Below are 24,924 nucleotides of genomic sequence, written 5' to 3'. Positions count from 1 at the left end.
ATAGGATGACTAATGGGTAAGATGGACGAAGCAGGTGGCAATGTGCTCACGGTACAGGCACGGCGCAGAGATAACGCTATGCATGCTCTGCTCAGCTTGGCGTGACGCGCTCCCTAGTTGAAGTCGTTCGGCGCGATGACGTCGTCAATTTTGAGTATCATCTTGACGACCTGCGTGGCGAGGGAGAACTGATTATACTTGGAGTTGAACGTTTCGAAAATTCCCTTCTCAATCATGTCGTCCACCTTGTAGTTAAGACTGTCGATGCCGAGGTTTTTTTTTTTCTCCTGAATGATCTTCGTTTTTATTTCAGAGATTATATCGATGCTGTTGAGTCCCATGTTATTGCACAGGTTGATTGGAATAGAGAGGAGAGCGTTTCCAAATGCGCGGATGGCATATTGTTCTATGCCTTTACATTTGTCGGCCACATTTTCAATAGCAAGAGCAGCGTAAATTTCGCTAGCTCCTCCCCCAGGGAGAATTCTATTATCCCTTATCAGATTTCGCACAGAACATAAAGCATCATGAACACTTCTTTCGCATTCCTCGATCATCATTTGGTTACCTCCTCTTAACAGGATGGTAATTGCTTTGGTGTTTGAGCAGCCTTCGATAAATACCATGGGGTTGTTAACGGTACCATGACTAATCTCCCTTATCAAGTCCGCTTTTCCTAATTTAGACTCATGTATGTCTTCAAATCTGGGGATAATTTTCCCCCCTGTGGCGATGGCTATGAGTTCCATTTCGACCCCTCCTACCCATCGGATGGCTGGGATATTTTCCTTTAAGAGAAGATAATTCGCTTCATCATCGAAACCCCATTGGCATATAACAAAATTAGCTCCTGCCTTTTTCAACGAATCAATCATGTCGTAAAAATATTTCTTTTCAATATTTTGCAAATCCCTAAACGCATCTACATTGGTGATATTTAGCTTATGTTTTATTTTTGGCTTGGGTGGTTCAAATGGACACGTGAGGATGGCAATTTTTGCGTTCCTCACTTCTTTCACCATCTGGGAGTGAGATAGCTCCTTGTTTAAGACGATTCCTTTGATTAAGGTGGACTCTTCTAAGAGACCTCCTGTTTTTCCTTCAATTTTTATTAAGTCAAATCGGACGTCTTTCCTTTCCATATCTGCAACAGACAGTACAGCATCCACTACAATGTTTGACAATAGATCCTTTTTACTGGATACAATTTTCGAACTTAGTGACGTGCTGGCCAGTTTCTTCAACATTTCGTTGTTGTTCTTTTCGATGTCCACTGTTATAGCTATTTCTTCAATCGCCTTCAATGCTATGTTGCATGCGTTTTCGAACCCATCGGCTATACGCAACGGGTGGATGCCTTTATCTATTAGGGTGTATGCTTCTTCCAGGAGCATCCCCGCAATAATAACAACTCCCGTAGTCCCATCTCCAATTTCATTGTCCTGACTTTTCGATAATTCGACTAGCAACTTGGCGCACTCATGTTGGATGTCAATTTTATCCAATATGGTAGCTCCGTCATTTGTTACCGTCACATTGTTGTCTTCACTGACGATAATTTTATCCATGCCCCTTGGGCCGATAGAGCTTTTCAAAATATCTGCCACTACTTTGGCTGCTAGGATGTTGCTCTTGTGCGCCTCAATTCCTTTGATCCTCTTCTTTTCCTCCTCCTTCAGGATCACGAACGGCTGTCCGTACTCGTCGATGGCGATATTCATGGTGTGGCGTCAGATGGTGTGGTGAAGGGGCTTCTTCTCGTTTAATTGGCTTACCGACGCTGTTGTTGGGGAGAATTATTTCTCCACTTTTGGAAGGTGTTACAATGACGTGGTGAAGATACGACGGCACGGGACTGACCGCGCAAAGTTGTATATTGGATAAACTCGCCTTTCCACTTCCACACGTGCGTGACGGTGTACAGTTTGGCTTACTTCCTCAGGGGGACTTTTTTCGATGCACGTGAAAAAAATTGTGGCTCTTTTATTTCTGTTTAAAATTTGCCTGAACAGTGCATGCTTTGTTCACTTCTCCACCATAGGTCATTTGTCATTCATCATGGTCATTTTTTTTTTTTTTTTTTTTACAAACCATAGGGGGTAATTTTTTTCCGCGCGGTTTAACATCGGGGGGGTGGCGCAAAATGCACTTTTTTAAATTTCACCGCGCGGTGGAGAAAAGGATGCCACCAATAGGGCAAAGCACAATCGCGACGGTGCGTAGAGGCATACAAACATACGAGCATACGCGTGGGGGTGGCTGCCCCGTTTGTAGGAATACACCGGAAAGGTATCGCAGCCAGGGAAGAAGGGAACTTTGTAAAAAACGTTCACCGCTGGGGGACGTGCGGTCATGTAGAAGGGTCACATCGCCTTGGCTTTTTAAAAAAAAAAATTTTTTTTTTAAATCCTGCGGCGCCGATATGCCGTGGTTACTTGGGGAAAATCCGGTTCCCCCCCCACAGGGGTACCTCCAAGTTGGGGCACCTCCCAAGGGCGACACTGCGCCGACGAGTATACCGCTGGATTTGGAACCATACGGGCTATCCCCGCGTAACCCACTTGCAGAAGAGCCAATTCTTACATTTTTCCCGCAGCACCCTTTGCGCGCGGTCATTTGGTTAGTCAGTTGTGTAGAAAAAGTGGGAACAATTATATAAAGGAAATTTACAGGTGAGTGGCCACACAATTGAGAGGCGACAAAATGGTGAAGGTGATCCTCTTCACCACGCAGGAATGCTGCGTAAAATAAATTGTGTAAAAAAAAAAATTGCACACGAAGCAACCGGTCAACCGGTCAATCGCAGAACCGCCCCGGTGACGTCATCGACGGGCCCATTCACCACGGACAGATAATCCGCCGGCGAAATGTTGCTGTGCAGGAGGTTCTTCAGGACAACCTCATAGTTGGAGCAGGGCCAAAAGACGAGGCATTTGGCACTAACTTGGATTTTTTCCCTCTCGTTCATATTTTTCTTCATCATCTTTTCACAACTGTGTCGGTACGACGTGGGAGCCAGGCAAAAACTCAGCGTTTCTTTCCATCCAATGGGGCAGTTAAAGGAGTAATCCCTCTTACAATCCTTAACACAGGGGTAGGACACATGGCACATTTTTTCAAAGTTTTTCTTTTCCTCCTCCAAAATGTTGCCTTTAAAAATATAGTTATGTTTGCACCTACCGTTGTAATTTTCAGAGGGGGTGCATTCCTTCTCGTTGACAGGGATCCACAAATTGGGACAAACATCACTGTAATTCTTCTCACACGAGTGAACACATGGATAATTGAATTGGCACTTATGTTCGTACGTCTGTTTCATCACTTCATCGAGGTGCTTTAGGTACATTTTTTTCTCGCAGTTTCCAGAATAGCTACTTGTGGCGAGGCAGTATCCATCTGCCCCTTCGATCCATCCGGATGGGCATAAAACAGAATAATCATGAGTGCATTTTTTCCTACATGGCCATTTGATATCGCACAGGTTGGAGTAAATAGCCTTCTCTTTACTTGTCATAGTACTAAATTTTATTTTTCGCATGCATTTTCCTGTGTACCCATCCGGGGATATGCAGTAACCATCATACTCTTCTTCCTTCTCCATAACCCAATCAATGGGACAAACGGACCCCTCATAGTCTTGGACACACTTATAGTCGCATTTCCAAAATAGGGAACACTTCTTTTCCATTTGCATTTTTTCATCCTCGTTTAGGTCGTTTTTTATTTCTTTTGCACATGGTCCTATATACGACTCTGGGCCAACGCAAAAAGCTTCATTCGTCTCGCTTACCTTCCAATTCAGTGGGCACTTTTGTGTGTAATCCCTTACGCAGTTTTTCACCTCCGAAAGGGATTCCTTCAGGACTTCCAGTGGTACGTCCAGTTTGGTGGAGAGCCCCAGCTGGGAAATTATGTGCCTCTTGCAGTCGTTGTGAGTGTCCCCGCCATGGGGGTGCGTCTCGAGTTGCGCCTTTTCGTTTAGCTTCGATTTGGCCTCCTTTGCCTGGACTGCCGCTTTTTCCGCCTCATCCTGTTCCCGCTTTTTTGAACACAGGTTTTCCAACTCCTCCCTAATTTTTGCATCCTCCTCGCCTTTAAGCTCCTTTTCGATCATACCAATACACTTCGTATATTCCTCCTCTGGGGAAAGATTTTCCTTCCCTCCATTCGTTTTCCCGGTGGAAACTTCTGTTCCTTCCTCATTTTTATTATCCTCCTTTTGGTCACTTGGCTCGACTCCCCCGACATCCGTCCCCTGCTCTTTGCTTTCTATGTGGAGCTTCTTTTTCAAAGAGCCGAAGTTGTATTTGTGTATCTTCCTATCCCCGCGCTTGGGAACCTCCTCATTTTGTTCACTCCTGTGAGAAAGTTCATTTTTACCTCCCGCGTTTACTTCGCCAGAGCAGTTCTGGAAGACAACACACAGGATGAGCCAAACAGAGGCAAACCAAACAAACGTGAGCCGTTTCGTCATGGCGACATGCAAATGACGATACGGTTCAGCGCGTAGCGATGTGTGCACATGGCTAACAAGTGGGCTGAAAAAAGTGAAGACAAAATGGAGTTACAAAAACATGCACAGTGGGAACATGTCGTAATGAGTGCGTTACTATGTGCGTCTCCTCCATGTGGACACGTGTTTGCACGGAATGGGGAACCCCTTACCGTGGTAGCATCAATGTGCAGCAACTCCAATTGAACATTCTCCTGCAATGTTTTTCATGAAGGGGTACACCTCACCGCGGGTATGTAGTTACACAAGGGGAAGAAAAAAAAAAAAAAAAAAAAAAACAGCTACTGTGGCGAATCAGCGCTCCAATTCGGATTGGACATCTCTACCATGAACGTGCAAAAAGGTGAGGAAGCCTTTTTTTTAATGTCTACGTGCCTTTTCGCGTGAGGCGACAGTTCTATGCTGAACCTCATGGCTCTTTTCACCATGCGAACATGTGTGAATATGTACGCACTCCCCAATTGGCAATCCCACCTACGCTGCCAAGCCTTCTCATCAAAAGTTTCAAAATTATTAAATTTACATATATACACATTTCGGGGGTGGAGTTAACGTTTGGTACAAAAACATAAAAAAAAAAATTTAAATGGATCACCACAGACAGGCAATTAAAAATAATTCTTAAAAATTATAATTAAAAAAAAAAAGAAAATTACAAAGATGAGGATTCCGTATTGGTAGAGGGTGTATCTGAGGCTGAGCACTCTGGAGACCTTTTTAAACTGCGTAATGGAGAAGTGGGGAGGATGTAGTGAAGGTGTGCAGACAATATAATGGCGACGTAATGGTGACGTGACGCACTATAACACACGTGTCTACGGAGTGTAATTCTCGAGTACCTTCTCCGACTCGTACTTCAAGTTGAAGGCTTTCCGTCCGACGTCTGAATAAGGAAAAAAGTTGTAAGGGGGGGGTGATTATGTTTGGGGGTCGTCTCTGCACACGTGTCTGCAATTGCAAAGAGGCACAAACAAAAGGGTGTTGCCACGCAATTGCGCTGTGTAGAGTTGCCATACCTTCCAGATTCTCTCCTCGCAGTAGGATATCGTCTATGTTCTTTCTCATTATGCTGCTGACTTCGTTCAGGCTTTCGTTAAGTTTTTTAATAGCGATGTTGGAGCGAGGGTCCTTGTACTCCTGTTTGATCTTTGAAATTTTTCTGTCTTGGTATGGGGAATGGGATAGAAAGACGGGCGGTGAAGCAATGTGGAGTGAAATAATGTGCAGTGAAGAGGAGTGTACCATGGAAGATACTACATGACACGGTCGAACGTGCACCGCAAGATGCTCTTGCCGTATAACAGGAAATGGAGGCATACCAAATTTGATGAAGGAGTAGGGCTTTTCAATGGTCTCAATGATGGACCTGTAATCGATCGAGTGCGTCCCATACTGGATCATCAGCTCTGTGGGGAAGAAATAGAGAATTCAACATGAGGACAAACAAACGCATGCATATAGGGGGGAGGGAACACCAAACAACACGAACGAAACGACAAGAGGAAAAGCGACGCGAACTGGTGCACAGATTGTAACCTTCATTGAACTGCTTGCAAATGTCGTTTAAAAATAAGAAGGCTAATTTCTTCGGGTAGGTGACGGGGAAAACCGCGATGTAGGCTATTCCATTTTCGATGAGGAAGCTAAAGGGGAGAGGGGTGGGTAGAATGGATGTTATCATGTGGAAGTGTCAGTACAGCTGCAGAGGACAGCTCTTTGACACACAGGGACAACTACAATTTGTTTGGTCCACTTCCGTGGGGGGGAGCATTTGGCAGATCAACTAAATTTGCAGTCGGCGTCATTCTGCCAATTTTTATGCTAATCCATTTGGCGGGGATATGTGTGATTCCGTTAAGCTATATGTTGTTGATTCGCCTCTTCCCTCAACACACTTACTGGTAGTTGAACTGGTTGGACGTCACGGTAGACAAACTAGGAAAGGACTGTAGCCTCTTGCATAATTTTTTCAACTCTATTTTGTGTGCAATATTTTTGGACTCGCTGTTCGTTTCGACCAAAGTCATGCCATCGCTAACTCTACACAGTAGTACCACATCGCACATTTTAATCGGCGCTGTTAATCAAATGGGTGTTGGTTCAGTGGGATGGTAAAGGAAAAATATGCAACGTAGTCTCTTCAAACTCAATGATGGGAACAAATTTTCGTATGCTTTATTTGTACACATGTCATGTTCAAAGGGGAGGAAAAAAAAAGATACAAACATGTGTGTGTCGAGGAGTACACATTCAAAGTGCAACTCGAATGTTCTCCTTTTTGTAAATCATGTTTTTATGCAAATTTTCGATGAATGCAACGTGTCGACAAATCTGTTTATCCACGTATGCGTTCATGCGGACGCGTTCACGCTAGCGCCGCAGAACGGGGAAACTGGGAAAAATACGCAAATCGGAAAGGGGTATGCATTATGCGTTGTTTTTAAGTTCGCCTGAAAAAGCAAATCCGCCCATCTGGAGAACGCCCCCGTCCTCCTCCTTGAAGAGACTAAACAAAGGGAATGTTCAAACCACTTCTTCGCGCAGCGGTGAAAAGAAAAAAACGTACAAAAAGGTGAGGGGAGAAAAAAAAAAAAAAAAAAAAAAAGAATGAAGTGGAGTATTCTTCCCTTTGTGGTATGCAAGAAGATATTTATTCAAAATGGTTAGCCTCAATTGACACGCGCTCATCGGAAAATTCACCAGTTCAACGCCGCACGGTTGCTTTGCCAAAAAAAAATATATGCACGGTACGTGTTTTATTTTCCCGCATGCAAAAAAAAGAAAAGCGGCAAAGTGGGCATTTCTCATGTCCACTTAAAAAGAAAAGAGCAACAATATCTACCGCTGCAGTGAGGACTATTAGCCACAGCAGCTGTTTTTTTTTTTTTTTTTTTTTTTTTTTTTTTTTGCCCATGTTAGTCCTCCCCGTCATTTTTACAATTGCGGTCCATCGGGTGAACGCTCAGGGGAAAAACACATTCTTAACAGGCAAAGAAAATTTCGTCAACTTATTTTTTACCCTCCTGATGAAATGTATACTTTTTTTTTTTAACAAGTGCCCATCGATGAGACAATCTGGAAAGTTCAACGAAGTAGTGCCGCAGTGCCTCTCAGCAGTAACCCCTGTATAAGCAGTTTATACAGGTGTGGTTTACCAACTTGGGAAAGCCTCGCCTCCTGGGGGGTACACCTCTTCCCTGTTCACCCCCCTTTTGTGAATATATGGGAATACCTCCACCTCGAACCAGTGACGTCGCTAATCAAGACGAGGTGCAGCGATTAACCCGTAAGACTCCCCATCACCATGCGGCAATGTGTTGAAAGTTGTAGGACGCTAAGAGGTGCGGCGCAGAGAAGATATACAAAGACACCTCCGCCACTTTTCTTTCTTTGCGCAAAGTGGGTTGGTAATTCCCCAGGGAAGAGAGACCTAGCTATATGTACCCACCATGCGAATGAATAAATAGCAGCGTTGTGTGTTACACATGGGGAGGGTTTACTCCTTCAGGGCGTAGTTTTTCCCAAACAAATTGCACATGTCTATGCCAGGTACTTAATAATCAGTGTAATGGCTTATACATTTAAAAAAATAATTACACAGGGGAGTCTTTTTTTTTTTTCTTTTTTTCGATGTAATATAAATGGGAAAAAAATTGCCATACGGGCAGAAGCTGCCACAAATGACAGGGGTAAATTTTTGTAATTTAAAAAAAATTAAAAACATTACACACAACTGTATGTTTGGCGTCTCTTCAGCGGGGGCACACGTGACACGCTGAAATTTTTTTTTTTTTTTTTTTTGAAAGCGTGACTAAGTAATTGGGGGGTGTCACCACTTGATCACGCCTACTCTTCCATTTCCTGCATGTGCGGATGTTCCCCACCCGAATCATGTTCTTCAAGTTTATACTCTTCGTCGATTTCGTCGAACGTTCCGGATTTTCTGTGTGCAGGAGGTCGGGGAAGTGCACGCATGCAAATGTACCAGCAGGAAGGTGTAAACGTTGTGGGCAGGATGGCCTACCCACAAATACTCTCAAACGGTTGCAAATATTAGCAAACGTTGGCAATGCTACCTCAATTTCTGCAGCATCTTGTACTCGTTGTAATGCTTCTTGCGCTTTTCCTTGAAGTCAATGTTGGCAACGGCTTTGTTTTCTTGCTTTTCCACCAGCTGGTTCAGCTTGTCGATCAGATCGTCTGCGATGTTGTTCTCCTGGGGGGGAAAAAAAATGGCGTGCCAAGAGGTGACGGCAAAACGAGCGCAAAGGTGACGTGGTTATTTTCCCCCCCGATCGTTCAGCGAGCTGTCCACTTCCCAACTGTGAACATGACGCTGGGGAAAAGTCCCCTCACCTGCACTTCGCTTTGTCCCTTTGAGTCCCCAATCTTAGAGGCTTCATCTTCCGAAGCGCTATCCTGCATGAAAAAATGGCAGTTTTAACATAACGTGTGCAGGGGAAAGTGCCCAAATGGTGCACACAAAATTGCTACATAAGTATGCACAACAAAGTTACGTCCATTCACGAACGATGGGACCCACGCGCCGTACCATCAGAATAAAGTTGAAGGGTGTGTTCGGCTCAAGGATTTTCATCCTCGAGCCTCTTTCCTTGTCTTGCTCGTTAATGGTGACTTCATCCCATGATATGGTTTTTTTTCTGAGCAAGTCAGAGAAAAAAAAAGGGGTGAAGAAGTAATTGCGTAAAAGGTGTGCAAAAAATATATGTAGGGGTACTCATGTGAATATACACCGCTTCACCCGTTGCATGGAAGTACGTCGAACGGGGTCACCTCTCCAGTCTACATAAGCGTGACTGTGCACGCTCCTCTCACAGCACTGCCCGCACTTCACTTTTTGCAGCTGCCCCTCCTCCCTTACGTAACCGTTTTATCGATTTTCTTTTTCATCCTTTGTCTTTTTTTTTCATGTTCTTTCTTGGTGGGCTGCTCTATTCAAAGGTCTTAAACGGAATTATAAAAACAGGAGAATGGCATGCTCCCCTTGTACAATGTAGGTGTATATAAATGCGTGTATATCAGTAGTGCTTGTGGGTGTCACTTGTGAGCAATGTTATGCCTGGAAGGGGATTGGTTGGTATATGACTCCTCAGTCAGTAAATGACACATGTATAAGTAAGCATATGCACGTATGTATACATGTGAGTGTATATATGCTTATGTGCCCATGTAGAGGGATACACGTTGGGGAAAAAAAACGCTTGAGCAATCTTTTTCCAATTCAAACGCACAAAAAAATGTTAGCAGGCACGACGCAAACTCTTCCACTCAAGTGACGTGGGACGAATTTGTGGAATGTCACTCCTATGAGGACGTAGGAACGTGGATACATGAGGAAGGCAATTTTTTTACGGTCAGCAAAATGGATGGGAACGTGGCAGTGCAAATATCCCGTGACTGATTACTCCAGCCCCCTTCAGGTTTATCGTTTCGGCGCGTACAGCGTATGTACGAAAAAAAAAAAAAAAAAAAAAAAAAAATTAGCAAACGGGGGGAAGAAGCCAATGTCACATAGATGCTGACATTTTTTGAATTTTTTTACAAAGCAAACGTTTGTGCAGCTTAACCGGGATGATTATTTTTGCTGTTCCTGTGTATGGCATTCTCTCACCGCGGGGATAAGTTAAAGAAGAGTAATGGGCTGAGTTTTATTATCCCCCCCCGCCTTGCCTCTGAGTAGGCATCGTCACGTATTTGTCGCCATCCCTATGAGGGGGCACCCATCCATAGGCTGTACACACTGTAAGACATTCCTTCTTTCCATTGGGCAAAGGATAATATAAACGTGAACAGCTTAGTGACTGACAGGGATAGTCCCAATTTGTTAGCCCCTCGTGAGGTAGCACCTCGTATAAACAGACGCGTTACATATCGGCATCCACCACCTTAGCTGTGCTCCCAAATTGGTCCTTTTGTGTCACTCCTTCCCGTTGGGTGAGGGGAAATGTGGGGTTTACCCCCCCTTTGTTTAACTTTTCCTAGCTTACAGCAACTTAGACGCCCCGAACACCGCGCTGCTAGGACGCATACATCGCAAGCCTACTTGGTGTCGTACTAACCGGGGGCGTAAATTCGTCACCTCCCCCCTCGACGGCTTCTTCCAACGTGTGCATAGGTCGAAGTTGTCGACACCATCAGAACGATTGTATTAGGGACGAGCAAATTTCATAATCGAGCGGGCCAATAAACGTGCCTTGCAGCTTGGTGGATACTTCCCCTGGGGAAGTGAACACCTTTAAACAAAAAGAAAGAATTGGTCACTGTGTGAATGGTGCCATATGGAGGTAGAGGGGCCAAGGATAAAGTCCTTTACGTAGAACGGGAGTTTTTCTCGATTTCCCTTTTTTTTTTTTTTTTTTTTACATCTCTGTTTTGTTTATGAAAAGGCCTCCATTTTGAAATCCCCCAAATGCTTGTTCCCTTCCAAATGTAGAGTGGATTGAACAGGCAGGCGCATAGGTCAGGGAGGCACCTATCCGGTGGGACAGCCTCACCAACATTGTTTCCCCCTTAAGGAGTTAAAACTAATGGGAAAATTCCCAAAATAGCATATGAGGTGAGGTACGTTTGAAAGGGACGGCTCAATGGGACTCGGGCCCCTCTTTTCAGAACAGAATCGATGTGGGATGATCATAGAAGAAACGCTTCGCCCCTAAAGGGGATGTAACGTGCACACATGTCACAAAGGGTGATATTACTCTTTAAATAGTTGTAAAAATGATCAACTACAGAACAGCTTCGGGAGGGTTCCTCCTCGATGGGTTGCCAGTTTGTGAACACCATTCGGTTGTTAATGATCTGGTGGGAGGGGAACATTCCATGTAGCCCCATATCACCACTGTAGTGTTCTTTTTGCTAAACCTAAGTTTGGAAGGAAAAACTTCGAAGGGTTTCCTGCACGGCCTGGCATAAGACAATCAGTTGTCCACCCTCCTCCTGTCTGTTTCTGCGCTGAGCGGTATCCCTCACAGCAGTATTTTTCCGCACATGTGTATATGTACGCTTAAAGGGACAAACAATAATGCGCCAATTTTGTTTAGCTGCAACGCGGGAATGCAACCCCCAATGCTGGGGGCCCCCTTATAAAGATGTTGCACCTGAGGGAAAATGGCGCAGCAGAGTTGCCCAGCAGAATGACTTCACCTGTTGAGCAACCCGTGGGCTGTGCAGGAAGAGGCCTGCTTGACGGACAACGGGTGGAGGACTTCAACGAGGTGAGCCGTTCATCGCTCCGTCCCGCTAAACTCCGGTGCAGACGCAAGTACACACTTATGCACTTATGTATGTACATATTCATGCGTTCGCATGTGCACACATTCGTTGCGGAGTTGAGTAGCTACTTGCTCTGCGCCACACGCAAGTGAAGGAGGCACCTTCGAATGGGGATTTTTGCGCAAACTTGAGGCGCATTTTTCATTCTTTTTTTTTTCATCCTATTCGTACGTTCATTCGGTTTGCCAGTTACCTCCTTCCCTTCGAGCAGAATTAAATTTGCCAAGAGGATTTTAACAAGCCATTGTTGTTTGCACCAAAATAAAGCAGACCCAACAAGTGGACATTTTTTTTTTTAAGGGGAAGCCTCACGGCGTGTTTTTTTTTCCCCCCCCAATAGGGGTAACGAAGCTGTTACCATTTTGTGCAAAGTTGCCACCATCCCGTGGGAAGTTGCTACCACCCCTTGATGGACTAACCAACCTTTTACCACCTCAACAGGGCTATTACCTTTTCGGCGGCATCACAAACCAGAAGAAGGCTTTACCCCGTTACATACATCCGTTGCGGCACCTGAAGGGAGCACCCCCACATGCCACGCCATCACCCTAAACAATAGCAATTGAACAATGGGTAACGCGGAGTTGGTAGACGCAGGGTGCTTCATCACCCAGATGAATGAGTTGCTACTAATAGACCCCCTATACATAAATTGCACCATGACAAACTACTGCAATAGCTACATAAGTGGGAAAGAGAACCTGCTACCCAGGGAAAAGCTAAATGGGATTTATTTTAAAAACGCAAAGCCGGGGTTATGGTCTTCCTTTGCTATTCGTGAGAACAGCCAGGCGTGTTTGAAGAAGACAGCCATGCAGGAAACCGAGACCGACGCAGAAAATAGGAACAACAATAATTCGTACAATAATGTGAGAAACGAAATGGTCCTCTCATTCATATGTTTTAATAACACGGAATACATGCACGAGTATTTAACGGTGGAAAAGGTGGATAAGTTAAAATGGGAAAAATTGGAGCGAAATGAAGGGCACCCAGGGGGTGGTCAAACGGGCAGGTTTAATAGCACTGTAAATACGGACAGCAAAAATGAGAAGATGGGAAATTTGCATAACAATAAGAATGAACTTCTCCCACTGGAAAATTATTTCACAAACGTTTTAACCGTCGAAAGTGGACAGGTTGGTCTATTTTGCATGGAGTCCATAAAGCACAGCGCTGACCTGCTCTTTCAAAAACACGGAATGAACAACATTAGCAGTAGGGAACAGCTGGACAATTTATTCAACCAAAACATGAATGACCTTTATCCTTGGTTCGATAAAATTTGTAATTTAACCATGTCCTCCTCAGTCGCTGTGATTGACTTTATGGATATGCCCATTGGGTCTGTTTGCCTGTCCAGTTCGGACTGCGTTGTGAACTATTTGTGCGAAGTGGTACGTGATGAAGTCACGGACGAGGTGTGGGCCATTCGAGTTAACTTCCTGGAGCCTCTGAAGTGAGGGCACATCACGTAGCAGCCACGTAGGAAAAGCATTTTTATTTTTACGTATATTTTTTTTTTTTTTTTTTTTTTTTTGCGGGGTTAAAATTCACCTGACCTGGTCAGCTAAAATGGTGGAGCCAACATGTCCTACTGTTTGCTCGCGCCGCCCCTGTGTAGGCTAGGCGTTCCCAACACTTCCCATTTTGCATACACACAAGTACCAGCAGGTCCACCCCGCTGGACATTGTTTTATACGAGTAGCCTTCTCCCCCTCACCGGGAAACCCGCGTTTGTACCCACCAAGTAGTTGTAATGCCCCATTTTTTTCGTCCTTCGTATAGTTACATTGTCCACAAACCGAGTTGGAAAAAAATTATTTTGTTTCAATTTGACCGCCGACTGGCAGATCGATTCGTTGTCCAGTTGATAAAAGTGAATAAACAAACAGGCGCAAGCTATGACAGGGTACCAAATTAGCACGCAAAAAAAAGGTGTAATGCATAAGCGGCATATATATAGCTTATTCGCCTTGCTTGAAGGGGAAGAAAACAAATTCGCCACGGAGTTCTGCACACCGTTTTGCGTTCACCGCGTGGGGAAGTTGCCAAAAAAAAAAAAAAAAATGCTTTTTTTTTTCCTCTAAAGAAGGGCGTAAAATATTTCCCACGATTTATCATTTTAGAGGTTAAAATGGATGTGCGTCTTTTTTTTAATTTTGAGTGCCGTCTTATCAAGGTAGTTGTTTGTCCACCCAACTAGGAGGGCAACTCCGAGCGTGCCAAGTGGGGGAACAGCGCATGATCGCAGATCGGTAGTGCTGCATAACGGCAGATAAAGGAAGCTCGTTTTGTTTCCCCCAGTGGTTATCTCCACGGGGAGGTAAAACAGTTGCTCAGATTTTCCCCTTGTATTTATGCAACCCAGGAGGGTGTTACTCCCACACAAACGCACGTATATAGTAACCACCAAAATGATCCTCGCGGAAAGGAAGAAGGAGCTCGAAATTGGCACCTACCAAAGGGAAGTGCACGAAGAACTGCAAGCGATATACGAACAGAACAAATTTGCCAAGTATGCGAATGAAGAAAAGTTCGATACCTTTATATGTGAAGGGAAAAAGAACAATGGAGGATGCGTAGTAGTGGTTGGAGAGAATCATGTGAAGAACTGGAGGGATGAAAAGACCAATTCCGGCGTTGTGTACAAAGGTATGGACGCGGTCATGTCGTTTAAAAGATTTGCAGGGAAGGAGATTAACCTTCAAGGGGGAGACGCTAACGGTGAGCAGTCCATTTTGGGGGCGGAAAAACTAAAACGGTTAATGGTGAAGGGGCGAAGCAAGAACGGAAGTGACGGTGACAATCTTTGGGGACTGCCCTCAGGGGAGGATGCCGCAAAGGACGTCTTCGAAAGAATCGACCATATAAGACACGCCATTGCGGAGGTAAGGCACACCATTAGGAGGAAGATTGACATGAGAAATAGTAAAAATGCTTGTTCATCTGGTGATGATATGACGGAACTGTTTTTAAGCTTTACTCAGCTGCGTGAAAATTTTGCTGAACTAACAACCTTATTAGGAGTATCAGACCCACGGTTGGGAAGGAAGGGCCAATTGGATGAACACATAAAAGGGTACAGCGTTACCTCCGTGGGGCAGGAGCAAAACGATTGGGGAAAAACAAACAATTACATCCCTCCAGATTGTAAACTTTACGAAAGGGAAGAAGAAACGATGCATCATAAGAAGTACGTCTCCCTTAGGCAGACAAACATATACAGGATGTTTGAACAGTTGCAAGCCAAAGTGGAGCAGTACGAATGGTTACTGACGGAAGAGTGTTCACATGAAAAGGGAGGTGCAGACGAAGGGCAAAGCGTAGGTCAGACTTTGCTATCCATAGCTATGTTCCTAAACCTATGTATGAATGAAAACATGGGGAAGAGAATTCTAAATTATATTTATTTGCAAAGGATAGAAATAAAGAAATGCAAACAGTATCTGGCAAGTTTGAACAAAGAAAAGTCGCTGGACATGTTTTGTTCCCATGTTGAATCTCTCACCAGGGGAGTGCCTTATGAAGAAGACCCCGCCACATTCGTCGATAAGCTTTTTCGCATTGATCTGACTGAACAGAACGAAGAGGTGTTGAGTCTGTACAGGCGGTTGCTACGGAGCGAACTGGGAGTCGACTTGATGTTGCGGGAGATGGAAACGGTGAATCATACTATTGGGAGGATGTGCCAGAATTGGGGCGAAATTAGGTCGGATTAGGGGGTGCGTGACTGGGAAGAAAATGTCACACTCATCGTGTGTTTGCCCTATTTCTATCATCAAATTGCACAAACAATGCGGTTAGTTTTACATGGAAGTTTTATTTACATTTGACAAGTGGAGCCACGCGCATATGTGCATATCTGCGTGTATGCTAGTTTTTCGTTTTTTTTTTTCTTTACAAAAATGAAGTTAGACACGGAAAAAAAAAAAAAAAAAAAAAAACTCTAAAACAAGTAGCTACCGCCATGGTAAGCGGGAAGAAAAAAATAAAATGGAGAGGTACGTAGGACGGGAAGAACACTGCCTCTCGTATTAGCTAACACTGTGAGGTTGCATCAAAGTTGACGTCGCTCTCACAGGAGCTTCTTAAACAAGAGGAGGAAAATATCGTTCGCATTCAAGTTGTTGATATCCACCTGCTGCACTTGTATCTCCTTATCGTCGAATTTGATCCGTTGGTTGATTTCTGCGGGTGGGGGGAAACACAAAAATGAGAAAATATGAATATGTGTAAATAAATGTCATACGTATGAGGGATGTGGCGCCTCCAAAATGGCCACACACTTGATCGACGCGAAGAAAAAAGTAGCAACGCAATAGCTCTACGGTGCACTCCTTCTGAAACCTACCCAGCAACTTGAAAAAGTGCTTGTTGTCGGGGATCTTCAAAATGAAGAGGCACTGATTGGACATAGTCATCTCGGAGTAGATCCTCTTCACTGACTTACATCTCTGCACGAAGTGTTGTATATTCTGGTAGGCTAGCTCATAAATGGCAAATTTAAAAAGGAGAAAAAGGGAGATGTATTTATTTCTGTTCAGGTAAAGGTTGACATAGGAGGACTTGTCTATTATAAGGTTAAGCAGGACTTTGTGAAACTTGGACAGGATGAGTAAGTTATTTTTTTTTTTTTTTTTTTTGGGGCGGTGGGGTAGGAGGTTGTCTTTTCCCATCTTGACTGTTTTGAAAATGCGGAAGAGGTTGTACAGGCTGAGTGCGTTTCTTTTGGCGTTTTGCTCGACGAAGGAGATGGCGTCGTCCGTGTCGCTACTATGGTTATTGCTACGGTTGCTGGTACGGTTGCTAATACGATTGCTAATACGACTGTTGGTACGGTTTCTTCCACGCTCCGCAAGTGCTTTCATCACTTTGCAAAACCTAACGCACGCACGCTTATTCGTACAGAAAAAAAACTTTATGTATTCATTTATCTTGGCGTGGTCAATCCCCTTCAGCTTCACCTGGAAGGAGTAGTGATCCTGGAAGCTCCTCATCATGTTCTCTGTAAAGTTTTCATACGTAATTTCGTTCCGATTAAAAAGGTATAGGTAGTCATAGTAGAAAATGTCGGTGTATATATGTGTGTAAATTGCAAAGTTTCTCGGGGCAAACTTTATTTTTAATATATTGTCCTTTATGAATGCGTTGATTATTCCTTCGTTAACGCTTTGGATGTTGGAAGATATGGGGCACTCCTCCGTTTGTTCCTTATCTCGTGTGGAGGCTAGTCCAAGTTGGTCATTCACATTGCTGTTTCTTCGTCTAGAATAGGGAGTGATCCATTGGGATGTCTCTCCCCCGAGTAGGTAGTCTACCTTATTGTTGTCCTCCCCTGTGCGATCTCCCTGCTCATTCACCAACAGTACATTTTTCAAGATAAGGTTTATATAAATTTGCGAGCAAAAGTCTATGTTGTCGTTTAGCTTGTAGAGGAAAATAATTCGATCGTCCCGAAGCAGGTTAATGATTAGCTCCACCTTCTTCCTCATTCCCCCACTGAGTTGGTTGCAATTTATGTGTACGTCGCAGCGCAGGTTTACCGTCAGCATTAGCAGGTTAATAACATACATAAGCTCTGCGCTGCTTAGAGAAATATTCTTGTAAGTCAAAATAATTTTCACATGTTCATATATTGTCATGTTTGGGATGAGGACAATTTTGTAGTCGCTTTCGTCTTCCGTCTGGGTCATCTGCACAGTTTGCGTCACTTGCGTTGCTTGCGTGGTGGCGTTTCGCTGTCCATCTGAGGGGTCACTCTTGAGGCCACGTGTAGTTTGCCCATTGGCGAAAAAGAACTTGAAAAAGTACAGCACATTCAGGTCGTTGTTAAATATAGAGGAAAAGGTGTATATCTTGTAGGGCTTCATTTTAACGTTGATGTCTTTGAGGATGTACTTTTGGTCTTCGTGAAGGCCTCCTTGGGGGTGCTGCCCGGTTTCGTTGTTACCCTCTGAGCTGCTACCCCTGTGGTTGCTTCCCCCATCGGATGATCCCTCCCCCGTTGATGCTTCTTTCCCTTTCCATTTCTCATCAGGAATTGCGAAAATCGCTTTGCTGTTCGAGTCGGTTATTTCTTCGTTGAATTTTCTGTACGTATCTGTGACGATCGTTCTTTGGGGCCATTTAAGTAACCTACTTGCGAATGAGAGGAGATGGAGGAGGCCCTTCTTCTCTGTGCGTTCGTCCCGCTTGTATTCACTGTTGGTAAGGTAGAAGTGTCTCACTGCGAATGCATATTTCTGCTGGGAGCTGTCACTCGATTGACTGTCGGTACTGCTGCTGTGTAGGTTAGTTGGCTGCTCAATTTGGTCTCCATTTTGCAATTCATTTGTAGATTCTGTTCCAGTCTGGCTGCCCGCTTCGTTGCGCGTTTGCCGGTTCAGGTTGTACAGCTTGTAAAAGAGCAGCATCAGGTAGAGGGCACAGTTGACGATGAGGAAGAGGAAATCCCCCGTGGTGTTAAAAAACGAGTTGGAATCACTGCAGAAGCCTTTCAGCGCCTCGGATGACCCCAATCCACTGAATGGTTCTTCCCCCCCAGGTGAGTGTAAACTATCTCGATTGTTTCCGAATAGGTGTCCTGGACGTATCTGCTCGTTGAAGTAGCTTCTGGAGGTGTCCCTAATTAGCTCATCGTCAATCTGCTGCATGTGCCTCTTCATATTTAAGCACAAACTTCTAATATTGAGCACATGGGAAAGAGAAAAAGAATCAAGAATACGAAAAATGCAAACGAAGATATGAGACAGATTCATCAGCACTTGGTTGTTGTAAGCATAGGAGAGGATAACCAACACATAAATGACAATGCTAATTATTCCACAGAAGATGAAATTCACAAATACAAAGAGGATATAACTGTGCATGTAGAGGGAGGAGAAGAGAGAGATGGACAGGAACGTGTTGAACCCATACAACATCAGGAATAGGAAAAAAGATGGAAGAACAAACTCACGGTACTGAAACAGGTAAAGAATGAAAAAGAGCAGGAGGATATAAATTAAATAGTACATATACTCTAGAAGGAGGATCTGTAAATAATGCACATATTTATGCACGTAGAAATTTTCGAATATTTTTCTGTAGTCTATTTCGTTGCGCAATTTTTCAAAGAAGACACAGAAGAAGATGACGATGGAGAGGAAGACATACATGTTGATGTAGAAGTCGCGCAGGAAGTACTCGTGGAACTTTATCGGAAATGGCTCATTAATCACATCGATTCTGTTCTTCGGTGGTGGTGGCGTGTTGTATGCGTCCTCCCATTTGGATGAACTGCCAACCGTGTTGCGCTTTGCCCCACCGGACTGCTGTTGCATTTCGCTCTGAAATTCTGCCAAAACGTTGAACGCCGAATTGGTGTAATATGCATACGAGTGTATAGACGTGTAGTTGCAGAAGAGGTTCACCTTGACTTCCACATCTGTGCTGTAATCCATATCCTCATGATGGGTTAGCTTCTCATTTATCTGAAATATATAAGTACCCAGAGAAATATCCTTGTGCTTAGTTGATCTCTTCTCCAGGTAATTATTAACACGTTCATACAGGTTGTCTTCACTTATCTGTTCACCGATGTAGTTAATCTTCTCGTTTATGCAGTATTTCTGGAGCAGCGCGTTTATCGTGCTGTTGTAGTAGTTGAAGGAGTTTGTCGATAAGTGGACTTGGTTGTCACTATTGGTTTTATTTGGTTTAGGGAATGCATTCTTCATCTGCATCACCGGATTGAACTTCTTATTTTTCCACTTTCTTCCCTGCCAGTAATTTGCCCACTTGGAGGTGACATGCATCTGTGGGGAGGTAGACTGCCTATCTGTGCTGCTTTGTTGTCCCGCGTCAGGACCCATCTCCGAGGTGTAAATAATGTGGTAGTTGAGTGTGCTTGTCTTCAAATGGTTCGACGAAATGGTAGAATAATCCAACTCTACCTTTTCTATTTTGCCAAAGAGGGAAACACACTTTATTATTAGCAAGCCGAAGGAAAGGAGAAAAATTGGCACCAAAAATTTGTACCAGTAGAAGCTGGTGTTGCAGAGGTCCTTCTTTATCTTCAGGAAGAGGGTCGGTTTGACGTACGTGCAGAGGAAGTTAACCAGGCGGCTAACCAGATTGGGTGTTTTCTTACCCGCAGCGTAGTTAGGTTTTTCCACCTGTTCCGTCACATTTGCACCTTTGTCACGTTTTCCCTTAACGAGGATATCCCTCAGGTAGCCTAAATCAGGGGTAGCCGATCCACCCCCCACAGGAGGTTTATCCAAAATGCCGATTTGGGCTACCTTCCTATTCAACTCATTAAAATATCTGACGTTATCGAAAAAAAGATAAAACAGAGGATCCATCTTGATTAAGTTTCGGAGGTCTCTATCTTGGACGTTTTTCAAAAGACTCCTCTTCTCATAATACGTGTAAATATAAATATACGTGTAGTAAATGTCTATGGTCTTTAGTTCGTAGGTGAGGATATGTCTGAACCGTTTTAACACGTAAAGCAGCTTCTTCAGTGACTCCGTTTCGCCTATCTTGTATGTGCAGTATATATGACTCGAGTTGAAAAAGATGAAACACGTTTTGTTTTCTTCTCTCACGCTTTTTACAAAGTGGATTATATTTTGCTTGATCGTCTCTGGGGTGTAAGTCGACGCAGTTGGGTCGGTCAGGAAGTCGAACAGGTTACCCCCGTTGGGGCGGTTATCACTTGGGTTGTCTCCATTGTTGAGTTGGTGCACCCCCCCGTCATCGCTAAAGCGAACATTCAAAACGAACTTATAATCGATAAGCTTTTGGAACTGCCTCTTCGTCCCGTTAAAGATAATTTCCCCACTTTTAATAACCGCAATATCGTTAGCAAAATTGTTGGCCTCGTAAATATCATGTGTACAAATAAAAATGATGTTATTTTTTTTTATTTTCTCAAAAAACTTAAAAAGCTTCGTCTTCGTCTTAATGTCCAATGCGATGAATGGCTCGTCCAAAATGTACACGTCCCTTTTAACGAGGAAGCAAATGAAGATGGAGATTTTTTTCTTCACATCATCAATCAGGTTTTTAATCTTATGGTTTAGATATTGTTCTAAGTCTAGGTCGTTCATAATTTTTCGGGTCCTTTTTTTCTTCAAATATTTTTCTACATCCTTATTGTAGTAGAGGAGGAATATAACGATGGTCTCGTAGAAGGTGAGGTTATCGTAGAGGATTACGTTTTGGCTGCAGTAGCTGATTTCCATTTCGTGACTTCTTTTATGGGCGCTTCTTCTGATCAGTTTTTGCAAGGGGGAAGGATCTCTGTTGCGTCTCTGTCCGGTAATGCCAGAGCCGCTTCGACCCCTCCTGACGAAGTGGATTTCCCCCCCGTCTTCTGTGATCATTTCCGTTATGATGTTAATGAGGGTGGACTTGCCCGATCCGTTCTCCCCTAGCAGGACGAATATTCGGTTACTACGCAGGGTGAGGGAAACGTCCTTGAGCACATGCTTTCTGCCGTATGTCTTGTTCACATTTTTGATAACCAGGTAACAGTCGGCGGGGCGGTCGCCCTGCGTCACGGGGTGGTGTCGCCCGAATTGGGTGACCCTCGCGGTGCGGATTGACGCCCTCCTCTTCAGCTTCTTCTGAATTGGTTGGAGTGGCTGACTCGATTCACTCTGCTGGTGGTGATGCTGCTTCTGTTGGTTGTGCTTGTTCTGCTTGGAGTGGCTTTCGGTCAACTCCAGCATGAAGGAGTCCCCTTCACTGCACCTGATTTGTCCACTTGCCCCGACTTGGTGGGCACTTCCCCTCCTGAGGTAGAGCTTGCCCTGGCGCCGGTTCCGGTAATGTATCATGTAGATCAAAATGCACGTCAAAAGGATGAAGGAAAAAACAGAGTAAAGCAAAAGGTGCATTAAACAAATATTCTCAAATTTAATAAACATCTCGGGGTAACTAATTTGAATATCATTCTTAACTAAAATAAAAATAAAATCTAACGCCAAACAGAAAGATGCATGTGGGATTATTAACACGAAGAAGGATAACACATCTCCAACCCCAGAATGAATGATCAAACGGAAGGATGAAAATAAGAAAAATATTAAAAAGGATGCAATGTAATTTATCGCATTATTGTCGGAAAAGTGCATGCAAATGACGGTAAAAAGTAAGCTATTCACTATAAACATATACATGTACAAAAATAGAATGAAAAAATTCACCATTTTTTTGTAGACGTATAGATATATGACGTAGGTAAAAAGAGTGTTGTAAAAAAACAACACGATGAAGTAGAAGAGCAGCCAGGAAAAGTAGTAGTAATACTTACTTATCTTCAAGCAGAAGAGGAAGTTTTCCATGTTGATCTTCCTCTCTTTGTTGATATCGAAGCAGATATTTACAATGAAAAGACAGACACACAAAAACATCACCATGCGGAAAATATTTTTCTCAATCGTGTCGAAGGCATTTATCTTCATACTCTTCATGGGCATGTGGAGCAGGAAGAAGTCGTTCAGGTGGAGCGAGGTACTGGATGGGCTACTGTCTCCTCCCCCCGTGGTTGCGGTGGTTGTAGTGGTTGGGGTGGTGTGTGGTGAGGTGTTTCCCCCCAACCGCGCATTATACTTCAGCATAAACAAGTTAAAGTGGTACTCCAACACAATGAAGAAGCTGCTGTAGTACCATTCGTTGAAGTACACGTTTAGTGACAAATCATCTACCGTGTTAAAGTTCACAAAATTCTGCTTCAGATTTATATTTATGTCGTTAAAAAAATAATTCTCGCTAGATGTTAGCAAGGCGTAGTCCCCTACTCGGATTTTGTAACTCACATTTGTAACAACGTCTTTCTCATTTTGCAGACTGACCACATGGTTCATTTGGTTAGTGGGTTTAGCCACCTCGTTATGGTTAATTTCCTTTTCTATACTGGTATGATTCGTGTTGTTCGCCTCGTTGGTCCCCTTGTCGGTGTGCCCGCTGGGCTTTTTCCCGAAAATGTAGGAAAAACGCAGGCGGTTCTGTTCCCCCAGGTGACTTACATTTTCAATACCAAGTAAACCACACGCTTTGTTTGTCTCAATCAAGTTATTTTTCACGAAATTAAAAAAAAACAATTTATTCCTATCATCCTTGAAAAAGGCATTGTGACTACTTTCGTCTTTCAAATTTTTTATGTCCCTAATGAAGGACTTGTATAGGTGTGTTTTCCTGACCTCCCTCAGGGTTTCCTCATCTAACTGTACCTTTAGCAGCACGTCATACTCTACCTCTGGGTGAACATCTCTGTACAGCTCCTCCAAAGTTATGGACTTGCCCTGTTTCAAGTTATTCTTAAAAGAGTGCACTAACGGGGATAGGTTCTCCCCAAGAGGCTTCCTCCTCGAGTTGGCCAAATCGCTTTCCCTCAGTTGAATGGCATACTTTAAATTCTGTAGGCACTCCTCCTCGCTTTTGTACACTCTAAATATGTTCAGGTCATTTTCGTTGGCGTAGGAGAGGAAGGACCTAGACAACTCATCGTCCGGCGTCAGGCAGATGTGGTTCACGTACACGTTATCGCCGATTTCTCTGCGGGGAGGAGCGGGGTGAGGGTTGATATGGCATGAGGTAAAAAGGGCATAAGAGTAGAAACGGCATGGTTGGAGAAGCAGCTTGGGTGTAGTGATTTCCTCCCGTCATAGCACCCCGTTTGGATACGTTTGCCATTTCTTTTTTTCCGCGTGGCTTACCTGGAGCACAGCTCGTTGCTCAAAAACAGGACATACTGCCTGATGGTGTCGTTCAAATCTATTTTATCATTTTCGGAAAAGTTGTTGTAAATCTCGAGGGAGTCTGCGGTGGAAGGGTGAAGGGGTGAAGTGGTGAAACGATGAAGTAGTTGAGACCGTTAAAGTATTGGGACGATAAAGCGGGTTAGATGGTAAATAGGGTGAGGCACCCCACGGCGCGCTGCTCCTTTGTGTAACTTACACTTTTCGCTGATATTCCTAAGGAACAAATGAAACGATACTAGCAGAAACGGAATCAACAAAAAGAAAAAGTAAAGAACAAAATCCTTTCTCTTTTCATAGTACGTTTTTTTGAGCAAGCCGTATAGCTTACGGAGCTTCATCCTAATTTGCCGCACTGTCGTTATTCTCCAATGGAGTTAAAAAGGATTGAAAAATTGGAGAGTAGGAACACATCTACCAAGGTGTGACAGTTACGCGTGTGTGCCGATAAGTTCATTTGCCTATGACTACACGAACACATCTACACAGAAACAAATTTCTGCATGCTCGATCTACGCAGAAACACACTCCTGCATGCGTGCATTTTACATGCAGATTGAGCAAAAGAGATCGATGCAAAAAAACAGTCGCAAATTTATCATCATACAAAGCGGAAAATTTCAATGACATGTAAAAATTTAGCGAATACTTGGAGAAGTTTCAAAAAAAAAAATAAGGTCCCAATATGATTTCTCAACAACAGGTGGGAAACTCGCACGCGAAGGTTTGCATTGACTACGCATCTACCGCTACGTGTGCTTCTGCATATCTACCCAACTCTGTTGACAAGCAATCGTTTGAGCAGCTCGAACAGGAACGGTTCTATTCGTACTTAAAAAAAAAAAAACTAATATAATACAATACAGTACAATATAATATAATACGTAGTAAGTTAATCTAACGCACAGTTGGATGAACTAACCTAACATAATCTAGGGCTAGAATGGATAAGCGGAAAATGAACAAAACACGGGATCAATCAATGGCGAATAAGCAACGGGAGAGTCAATCTCTTTAGTAACAAAAAAAGTCACAAAGAAAAGGATTAAAAGATTTTTTTTTTTTCACATTAGGGTGATCAATTAATTTAATTAATTTTCCAAAAAAAATTAGCAAAACGACATGCAATTAAAAAGAAAAAAAAAAAAAAAAAAAAAAGGGAAAAAGAGAAGCGCCGGGGAAAAAAGCGGTAAACAAGAGGCGCAAACGAACGACTGGGTGGGTATACAGAACTGCGGGGTTCTTGGAAAATGGGCCTTTCGCCCCCCTATAGAACCCCTATGCTACGCTACCGCAAGCTACCCCCTGCTAATTTTCTTGTCACGACGATATTTATTAATAATTTTCCGGACGTTGCCACCACAC

General features: G+C 43.7%; 6 protein-coding genes across 6 annotated transcripts; 2 read left to right on the top strand and 4 right to left on the bottom strand.

Moving 5' to 3' along the window:
- Nucleotides 1–113: 113 nt before the first annotated feature.
- Nucleotides 114–1,721, bottom strand: PCOAH_00021460 (T-complex protein 1 epsilon subunit; the record flags this gene model as incomplete). The annotated part of the gene is made up of 1 exon (XM_020058953.1): nt 114–1,721. One exon carries the CDS (start codon nt 1,719–1,721, stop codon nt 114–116), a length of 1,608 nt encoding a protein of 535 aa, XP_019914443.1.
- Nucleotides 1,722–2,788: 1,067 nt separating this feature from the next.
- Nucleotides 2,789–6,579, bottom strand: PCOAH_00021450 (Uncharacterized protein; the record flags this gene model as incomplete). Its single annotated transcript, XM_020058952.1, has 8 exons — nt 2,789–4,408; nt 4,666–4,707; nt 5,170–5,235; nt 5,353–5,396; nt 5,530–5,676; nt 5,833–5,919; nt 6,050–6,156; nt 6,413–6,579. The coding sequence occupies 8 exons, from the start codon at nt 6,577–6,579 to the stop codon at nt 2,789–2,791; spliced, it is 2,280 nt and encodes a 759-aa protein (XP_019914560.1).
- Nucleotides 6,580–8,359: 1,780 nt separating this feature from the next.
- PCOAH_00021440 (Uncharacterized protein) lies at nt 8,360–9,424 on the bottom strand (the record flags this gene model as incomplete). The annotated part of the gene is made up of 5 exons (XM_020058951.1): nt 8,360–8,456; nt 8,590–8,729; nt 8,870–8,932; nt 9,066–9,174; nt 9,396–9,424. The coding sequence occupies 5 exons, from the start codon at nt 9,422–9,424 to the stop codon at nt 8,360–8,362; spliced, it is 438 nt and encodes a 145-aa protein (XP_019914690.1).
- A 2,951-nt stretch (nt 9,425–12,375) lies between these two features.
- On the top strand, nt 12,376–13,269 carry PCOAH_00021430 (Uncharacterized protein; the record flags this gene model as incomplete). Its single annotated transcript, XM_020058950.1, has 1 exon — nt 12,376–13,269. One exon carries the CDS (start codon nt 12,376–12,378, stop codon nt 13,267–13,269), a length of 894 nt encoding a protein of 297 aa, XP_019914399.1.
- A 954-nt stretch (nt 13,270–14,223) lies between these two features.
- Nucleotides 14,224–15,528, top strand: PCOAH_00021420 (Uncharacterized protein; the record flags this gene model as incomplete). The annotated part of the gene is made up of 1 exon (XM_020058949.1): nt 14,224–15,528. One exon carries the CDS (start codon nt 14,224–14,226, stop codon nt 15,526–15,528), a length of 1,305 nt encoding a protein of 434 aa, XP_019914518.1.
- Nucleotides 15,529–15,966: 438 nt separating this feature from the next.
- Nucleotides 15,967–23,900, bottom strand: PCOAH_00021410 (Transporter; the record flags this gene model as incomplete). The annotated part of the gene is made up of 3 exons (XM_020058948.1): nt 15,967–23,356; nt 23,518–23,620; nt 23,759–23,900. The coding sequence occupies 3 exons, from the start codon at nt 23,898–23,900 to the stop codon at nt 15,967–15,969; spliced, it is 7,635 nt and encodes a 2,544-aa protein (XP_019914627.1).
- Between the last annotated feature and the right edge of the window lie 1,024 nt (nt 23,901–24,924).

This window comes from Plasmodium coatneyi, chromosome 8 (genome assembly GCF_001680005.1).
Source record: "Plasmodium coatneyi strain Hackeri chromosome 8, complete sequence".
Classification (NCBI taxonomy): Eukaryota; Apicomplexa; class Aconoidasida; order Haemosporida; family Plasmodiidae; genus Plasmodium; species Plasmodium coatneyi.
The sequence above is the reverse complement of the archived record's forward strand: the minus strand, read 5'-3'. Positions and strand labels throughout refer to the sequence as shown.